At 37.0% G+C, this 9,520-nt stretch overlaps 1 protein-coding gene across 5 annotated transcripts in view; it reads right to left on the reverse strand.

Moving 5' to 3' along the window:
- Positions 1-6,523, reverse strand: part of LOC125681650 (rap guanine nucleotide exchange factor 1-like) — a 50,448-nt gene extending 43,925 nt beyond the window's left edge. For 2 of the 5 annotated variants that reach the window (XM_056155196.1, XM_048921820.2), the window contains exon 1: positions 6,296-6,523. In XM_056155196.1, the coding sequence (XP_056011171.1) occupies positions 6,296-6,308 (13 nt within the window). In that variant the 5' untranslated portion in view covers positions 6,309-6,523. Of the gene's footprint in view, positions 1-1,274; positions 1,515-6,295 lie in introns of those variants that run through there. The other 3 variants (XM_048921822.2, XM_048921817.2, XM_048921823.2) reach the window with 2 other exon arrangements.
- Between the last annotated feature and the right edge of the window lie 2,997 nt (positions 6,524-9,520).

A 9,520-nucleotide genomic window follows, 5' to 3' on the forward strand; every position in this document is an offset into this window, starting at 1 on the left:
TATACACAGATATAAACTGCAAGGTGAGACTGAAAACCGAGACTAAATACACAAGTACTGTGTTGATCTGTCATCAGCTCCTCTCTTGTCACTGTGTGGGCAGTGATCAGTTAACAGACTGTCTTTATTAAAGATCCAGATATCAAGGAGACAGTTGAATCAAATATCATTACATTATCTATCAACAGTTGATGGTGATTCTCGTCACTCAGTCACAGACCAGACTGTAACTCCATCAGCAGTTTGTCAATTTATAGTTTTCCTGCATGTTATGTTACTGTCATGTTTATAAAAAAACCTAATAATTGTTTCATTCCTACTTTTCAATACAATGGAAAAGCTTTAACCAAATACTGATATCACACATCTACACATATATTGCTTATATTGTATATGGCGCTTTGGATGGAAGTGTATGTACCGCCGCGGTGGTCTAGAGGTTAGAACGGTTGGCCAGGTTTCGAATCCCGGCCGCGACAGACATAAGTTGTTAAAACAGGTAGTAACAGTTCCATCGCCAAGCGCTAGGCATCAGGTGTGAATGTCACGGGTCCTCGGAGATGACCTTAAAAACGGATGTCCCGTGTCACAGTGGGTGTGGCACGCTAAAAAACCCTCACTGCTCAATGGCCGTAAGCCCTGAGCAAAGGCCTAAATTTGAAGCCCTTCACAGGTCTTGGTGATGTCTCAATATGAGAGAAAAATTCTCGAGAGACGATGAACAAGATACAATCAATCAAGAATGGAACTGGGTATACACTACTAAAATAATTCCAACCTATAGCACCATCTTGCTACATTTTGCATCATATTATAACTAACAAAACAACACAGCAGTATTCTGTTACATACGCATTTCCATTTCAGTGGAGTCTGTAATCAACAAATGATACCCCCCATATCCATGATGTGTATTGAGTATGTCCATTGTATATGAACATTATATCTGTATACATAACATTATACTTGTGTACTGGAACTCAGTCCTGTATTGTATTTGTGATTTGAATCATACATGTTGAGTGTTATGCCCGTTTGTGCCCAAATTTGGAATAAATCATATCAGGTGAACATTTCACAAATAGTTCTTTTGCGTAAATCAATATAAGCATGTCTTGTAACTTTTACAATTATCAAGCAAGGTTACCATTCACTTGTTACTAAAATCTGATGGAAAATGATAAATTGTAGGTCACAAAAATGGCCACCTGTAGCCAAGAAAACATCACAGTGAGACAAGTAAATAAAACAAATTACTTGTCCTGAAATCTTACCTTTCAAAAATACAGTTTGTCTCACAGTAGACATGACTGCTCCACTGAGGCAAAGAGATACTGTCTACATGCCACATATGATACAACACTAAAGAAAGACACTCAAAGAGGACATCCTAAATTTACATCTATCTCTTGAGTTTAAAATTAACTGCATGTATTTGTTAAGTGGGTGACTCAAGCGTAGTTGGAGCAAAACAATGAGAAGCCACACGGAGTCATCATCATCAGTACAAAGGTTACATCTACTTACGATGCAAATATCTGACCAGCGATGATTGTTGCGGGTTTTTATAGGTTATGTCCTTGAACTTCACATTTATAGATCACTTTTAAATCTGTGATAATGACAATTTTAAAGAGGATGATCATGGGATGATAAGTGATAAATTGGGGATTAAGGACATCCAATAAAAATGTAGGATGATGGACAACCAGTCAGAAAGTAGTAATAATGTCAACTCTAGAAATCTAGGATAAAGGACAAGAAAGAAATGCTGGGTTAAGGGCACCTCAGCATCCCAATGAATACAAGTCACATGCATGTATTATTAACCATTCAATACTCAAGTGAATGAAATACTTTTTGGTGAAGGCCAATCATTTTGGTAGAGTGCATGGCTCAAGCCACAGTGAACTAACTGCCTACAACATTTCAGTAGTGTATGGCTCAGTTTCAGTGAACTAACTACCTACATCATTTCGGTAGAGTGCATGGCTCAGTGAATTAACACCTACATCATTTCGGTAGAGTGCATGGCTCAGTGAACTAACTACCTACATCATTTCGGTAGAGTGTATGGCTCAGTGAGAGTGCATGGCTCAGTGAACTAACTACCTACATCATTTCAGTAGAGTGCATGGCTCAGTGAACTAACTACCTACATCATTTCGGTAGAGTGCATGGCTCAGTGAACTAACTACCTACATCATTTCGGTAGAGTGCATGGCTCAGTGAACTAACTACCTACATCATTTCAGTAGAGTGCATGGCTCAGTGAACTAATTGTCTACATCATTTCAGTACAGAGCAAGTCTCAGTGATCTAACTGGCTAGACTGGCAGTCAAAAGTTGCTGGTTTGAATCTCAGTGTAATCATATGATGTTGCATATTGTATCTTTAAACAGTCATCCAAGCTGTATAAGGTTATTAGTTTGACCAGCCTTTGTAATTTGGAAAGGATTTAACTTATCAACAGCGTTGTGGAAAACTGCCGGTCATGCCGGCAAAACCGATTAAAAATGCTTGCGACCGGTATAAACGCCATTGATGTCGGTCCAAATAACCGGGCTGGTTTTTTGTTTTTGTTTTGTATCCTGCAAGCATCGGTGCATTTTTCAGCGCCGTAATACTTTTTTCCTTAAACAAGATCGAGGCTGATGAAAGCGAAACAAGCATGGCTGCGTGGCCCAATTTACAGCTGTAGCGAAACCAGGTAAAAAATGTAAACTAACAGATGAAGACAAGGTTAAATACGAAAAATCTCAACAAAGAGAATTGAAACACAATTGGACAGAGGGGCGGGAATGGTTAAAATTTGATGGTGTTAAAATGGCATGCAATATTTGCATTGACAGACTGCCGGCTGCGTACCAAATAACCGCTTACAAAATTTTATTGTCACCTCATTAAAATACGGGTACTCTTCTATGCAAGGTGAAGATAATGAACAGTGATCAATCTCATAACTCCTACAAGCAATACAAAATATATAGTTGGACAAACACGGACCCCTGGACACACCAGAGATCATGAAAATTCTGTTCTTAACCGAGGAGCTGTGGAGATTTCACAAGCATAGAAATGGAGACTGAGTAAATGTAATTATAAAGTATAACGATGTTTAATAAAGGAAATAAATGTTGTGTACTTTTTGTTTTTGTTTTTTTAATTTTGTGACTTTAGATTTCGGACTGGCTTAAATTATTTCGGACTGGCTTATGTTGCCTTCTTGTCAGTCCGAATGACTGGCTATCTAAAAATGTTTTCCACAACTCTGCTTATCAACTGAGCCAGTTTAAAACTATCAACCATACACCATCAAGGATGAAATATCCTAACCGTTTTATACAAACAAGTACAGATAGAAATACATGGGGGAAAACCCTCAGTTATACATATTTTTATTACAAAATGAATGCTTCCTTTTATCGGTGTTTGATTACAGAAAATTATATCCTTTTCCTTATTGCTTTGTAATACGAGCATGCAATGATAGTAAATATGTGTGTAGGTTTTCCACACGTTATTCTTTATAATCTACTGGAAAATCCAATTAAATGTTAATGTAGGTAGTGACTGTTTACCCAGCATAGGAAGCAACAGTCATGGGTCTTTTGGGTATGACTTTGAAAATAGGAGTACCATGTCACAGGGCTTGAAGCGAACTTTTTATGTCACCAGTCCAGCTGGACTGATGGGGTATAATTTCAACCAGTATGCAGAAAAATTGACCAGTCCAACAGTTTTCCAGATATAATTATGTGGGATTTATATTTACGAATCAGATTTGTCTGATATCTACAGATCGAAGCATGCCAAATGTGTGCATAAGATTTCATAAGTATATTTTCCAAAATGATGCTTTAAAAAATTAACCAGTCTCATCGGACTGACTAAAACAAATGTATGTCAGTCTGCCAGACTTTTAACCAGTCACAGACTGATGGGCATATGTTTATTTCGAAGCCCTATGTCACAGTAGGATAAAGAGCCCTCAATGCTACATCACTGAGCAACACACATAGGGGTTTTTACTGGATGTTTTCCACCACACTCAACAAATTTTCAGTTATCTGGTGGCGCCCAATTTTTGTTGGTGGAAGAGAGAACCCAGATACAATGTACCTGGGAAGAGACCACCGACCTTCAAAAAATAAACTGGGAAACTTTCTCACTTACCGGCGCGAGCGGGATTCGAACCCACGCTGACCAGAGGTGAGAGGCCGTGTGACTTTGAGCACAATGCTCTGACCACTCGGCCACAGAGGCCCCTAACACGCATAGATAAAAATAATTGAGGCACTTCACCAACAGCTGAGTGTCAAATTCTCGAGAGGAACATAAAACAATATACAAACAAAAAACTTCCTCCAACCAATAATACAGAAAAAATCTCATTCAAAATTCTCAAAATATTTAATAAATCAAAACAAGAAAAAGATACTAGATGCAGTAAGTTAATTACACAAAAGGATATATATATATATAGAAAATGACCCAATATATCTATAAGGACCCAAAAGAAACCAAAGGGGTTGGACATCTAAAAAGACCCAAAATGATACCCAAATTGCCTCAACTCAACAATGTTAGTTTCTGAAGTAATATTTGGTTTATAACATCCATGGAATTCTAGTTTTATGCCTAGTATTTCAGATTGCATGTTGGCCAAGCGGGCGGTTATGTCAAACATGTATATAATTTCAAACAATTCGTTCACATTGCAACCAGAACTTCTTGAAAATAAGAAAATATATTTCACTATTACACTAAAATTAAATATGATATGTCCTATGAAATTACTATAAATTGCACGACAACTGTATGCTGATGAAATTTAGCCATAATCATTCAATTTTCTATCAATTTGAACAAAACTTTAGGAATGTATGTATAATAGTATGATCTAACACCCTGCAAATGTTTTTTAATGATGCATTGATGTTTTCAGCACTTATAAGAGGTGTTTTCAGTAACTACCTTACGTTTTCATTGTTTCTGCTAATTCCGTGGACCGTTATTTTATACAATAAAAAATAGAGGATCAGAGAGATTGCCTCCTTCCTCCTCATCTTTACTTATTTCAAGAGCATACTTTAGACCATTTATTTCCCAATATCCCATGACACTACACAAACAAAGCCACTGTTGATTATGGAACATTATTCTAATATTTTGAAGAAATTCCAGTGTATTAACTATTTATAATTACCATGTTTACATTTCCTATGAAATTGGTCTGTTCTAATCCAGATTGCAACGTAAAATATCTACCATTTTGTCTGCTAAAACTTTTTAAATCAAAGAGACTTAACTGCATGCACTCGTGAATAAACTTCTTGCATCAGCAACATCTCACGTCGCAGCTTTGATTAATGCTCAACGACAAAGGTCAACCACAGGGGAACAAGGGATGACACGAAAATAGGATACCGGTTGTAAACAAAGCTCAAAATCACCTTAGTTCCAAGAAACAGATCATATCTTCTTATACAAAGGGTGTTAAACACCTCGTAATAAAAGTCCAACATAGTCCGATCCTTTCATATTTAATTTAATGAGTTTTATAAACGAAAATAATTCAAGCTATCTGCGTTGTCGTCGATCACGCACAGGAAAAGATAACTCCTGCAATGAAACTAACTTCAGCTTTCGGAAACTCTTGGGAGTGTTTATATTTAGAACGAAAAACCTAGAATTTTTTTAACGCAAATAACGGTATTTAAAACGGGATTTTTTTCCCTTTGTAACGTAATATTTTATTTCAGCTTGATTTTAAATGCAGTGTACAACACTCCAGTCTATAAAACTCATTAAATCCAACATAAAAGGATTGGACTACGTTAGTTTCATTGCAGGAGTTATCTTTTCCTGTGCGTGATCGACGACAACGCAGACAGCTTGAATTATTTTCGTTTATAAAACTCATTAAATTAAATATGAAAGGATCAGACTACGTTGGACTTTTATTACGAGGTGTTTAACACCCTTTGTATAAGAAGATATGATCTGTTTCTTGAAACTAAGGTGATTTTGAGCTTTGTTTACAACCGGTATCCTATTTTCGTGTTATCCCTTGTTCCCCTGTGGGTCAACTATTCTCATTTGAGCCATCCAGTCATGACATACGGTATCTTAACCAAGCGCTTATCATACACAAATAAATAGAAAAGGTTTAATGAATATTAGCACAACATAAAGGTTCCTTCTGCAGCACACACACACACACACACACACACACACACACACACACACACACACACGCACCTGCCAGTTTCTTCCTCATCGATTACTTACCTGGTTTGGACATGGTACGCGTTCAGGTGTAGTTTCCTGTCATGGTCCCTACTTTTGCACTGAGTTGGCCCCAAAATTATCTAGCTATGTCTTCGCTAAATCACACTCTAGTTACATTTACAGATGCTTGCTTTTCTTTACCTTCCTGCAGTACTGCCAGTGGGACAACACTTCGAAAACTGTTTATTCTGGGAACGAGGCTGAGGCCATTATATTGTTAATTCGTGCGAAAACTATTCGTAAATATGTGACCTTTGGATCTAGTTAGCATCGATGCAAATATTTTACCACATTATAACTCTTTTGGAAGAGGCCATCCTTTTAACAATCTGTGTCAATCAGTCAATTTTTAAGATTATTATTATAAATGATTCTTAGGGGTCATATCCTATCTAATAATCCAATGATATATTTTGAAGAAATGATAAATCCAAGCTCAACATTTTTTTTTTTTTTATCTATTAACATCTATGATTTGACAAATAAGGACAAATTCACTTGGTTGAGGATTAATGAAGACAAACCAGTAATTGTCAATCTCTCTCGCTTCTCACCGATGCGACCCGAGTTCGATCCTCGTGATCGCCAGTGGTTGTATGTGAGGGGGTATGACGGTCGCCCGCTTGGGCACGTGGGTTTCCTCTGGGTACTCAGGTTTCCTCCCACGTAAATGACCCCCCCCCCCCCCCACCCCCCTAGCGTAAACATCCGTGCATAAAAGGACCCCATTGGAAATAAGCTTTCGAGCTTTCATGGTTTATCCTGGTATTCATGTATGTTTGTATGTATATACATGTATATATATATATATATACCGAATAAACACTTACTTACTTACTAACTTTCAGAAAAGGAGGTAATGCTATAAAACTGCAAAAATCCGTCTGCTTTATCATTCACATGATGTCACTGATACTGTCCATTTACTTTTGTATACACCCGATTTGTAAATCATATGTACTTGTTTCAATTTTCTGCATGTAGCTTGTAGTTATGTTGTAATCTTTTCTGAAAATTTCTTTCTTTATAAACTGTCTTTGCTCTCTGGGCCCAAAATTAGAATAAACCAATCTTATTTATATACCTTATCACAGATGACAGAATCCAGAAAATATAGCCTGCCCCCCCCCCCCCCCCCCCCCCCCCCCCCCCCCCCCCCCGAAATTTAGAATAATTAACCAATAAAGGCACACCATTTACAATTAAGTGTTCTTTGCTTGAATAAGGTGGGTACTATGTATGTATTTATTTAGATAAGCAAATTATGGAATATGATTAGTGTGCGTGTGGTGGTGGGGGAGGGGGGAGGTCTTAAAAAATCTTAACCTTTGAAGTATTGAGACGTCCTTTAGAAATACGTTATGATTCCATTTATGCAGGGTGAAGATAACGAACAGTGATCAATCTCATAACTCCTATAAGCAATACAAACTAGATAGTTGGGCAAACACGGACCCCTGGACACACCAGAGGTGGGATCAGGTGCCTAGGAGGAGTAAGCATCCCCTGTTGACCGGTCACACCCGCCATGAGCCCTATATCCTAATCAGGTAAACGGAGTTATCCGCAGTCAAAATCAGTGTGCCAAGAACGGCTTAACAATCGGTATGAAACACATTAGACAGCATTTGACCCAATGATAGGTTGTATTGACGAACCAGATCGCCATAACGACCATATGTGAATAATACCCCCCCCCCCCCCCCAAAAAAAAACCCCAAAAAACCAAGATTCTTAATGATACAGATTTCCTATAAAAATATTGAAATATCAACTCTGAATTTTGAAACATTTTTCAACGATATTCAATTATAAATGATGATGGCAAATCATGTAACATATTAGTTATGGGATGCTTCTGTTCAAATTCCTTATTTGGTTAAAAGAATGACTTCTTACAAGTGAAACTAATATATTTAATTCATATCAATTGTTGAGCTGGTCGGACTCCCGCCCCTGTCACTCATTGATCACTATTGTGAGTGGCGAGGGCGGGGACCAGACTATAGTTGAAATTTCAGATTAGCTGTCTTATAGATAATTATACAAATAACACTTGGTCCTTTGTGGTTTCTAATTAAACCTAGAGGTCTATGATATATCACAGAATCAAGTGATACTTACAGATCAAGTCACCCTGTCACCACGTCTTTAGAGTAAGTCACCCTGTCACCACGTCTCTAGAGTGATACTTACAGATCAAGTCACCCTGTCGCCACGTCTTTAGATGAGTCGGATTTATAGATCCCTTGGCTTTCTTCTATTTGATGTCAACAACAAAAATATAATCAGTAACATTTTGGTCAAAATATATGTTTGAGTTTATAACTGATTTTAATGAATGGTTTTTCACTTTAGAATATACATTTGCACAATTATTGATAATAAATTGCATTTCGCAAAATTTTCAGATTTAGATGTGGGAGCGAATTTTATTTTATGGGAACGATTTTAAACAACAACAACAAAGCAAAAGAAAAGAAGAAAAAAAAACACAAAAAAACATCTTCCACCTGTCCTAAACCACCAACCGTAGACGTTTCACTTTCACATGTCATAATCTGCATCCATTTTCTAGAATAACTATTTGAATTTCTCGATTTTCTCAATTTCATGTGATATAAAAGGAATTCCTTTATTCATAATAGAGTTAAGATATGCGCAGTCTATTTTTTTTTTTAATGAATTTATCTTAGACAGCATGCAGTTATTTTAAAAATAGCATTTTACACCCATTCGTTTGTCTCTTTCTAACCCAGGGTATATCTATCACTTCTTACTGTAGTGATGTTTCTTCTGTAATCAGAGTTTTCAACAAATGTTAGTCATATTCAGAAACAAGATTAGTCTTCAACTTTACATAGGTATCCAACTTTACAGACGAGGCTTTGCTTCTAGAGCACATGCAATTTTATCTTGTGTTTAGTAGTAAAGCGATATGGTCGCCTGTGGTCTATCTAAAGTGATAATCTTGGTGTGTCTAAAGTTCGAATTTTGAACGAGTCGCAGTGCCTGGAATTTCTGACTCAATTCAGAATCCTTAGATCCGCGCCGTATACACTGGTTTCTTTTAGGCACTATGTAAAAGAAAATATTTAGCCGAAAAAGGGGATTGTACAGTGAAGAATTTTAGTGGAAATTTGCCAAGTTCCGAAATCACAGAAAAATTCACGCTTTTTCTATTCACAGCACATTTCATATCTAATTCTTTAAAAGAATCCTACA

The sequence above is a fragment of the Ostrea edulis genome, chromosome 2, assembly GCF_947568905.1.
Source record: "Ostrea edulis chromosome 2, xbOstEdul1.1, whole genome shotgun sequence".
Lineage (NCBI taxonomy): Eukaryota > Metazoa > Mollusca > Bivalvia > Ostreida > Ostreidae > Ostrea > Ostrea edulis.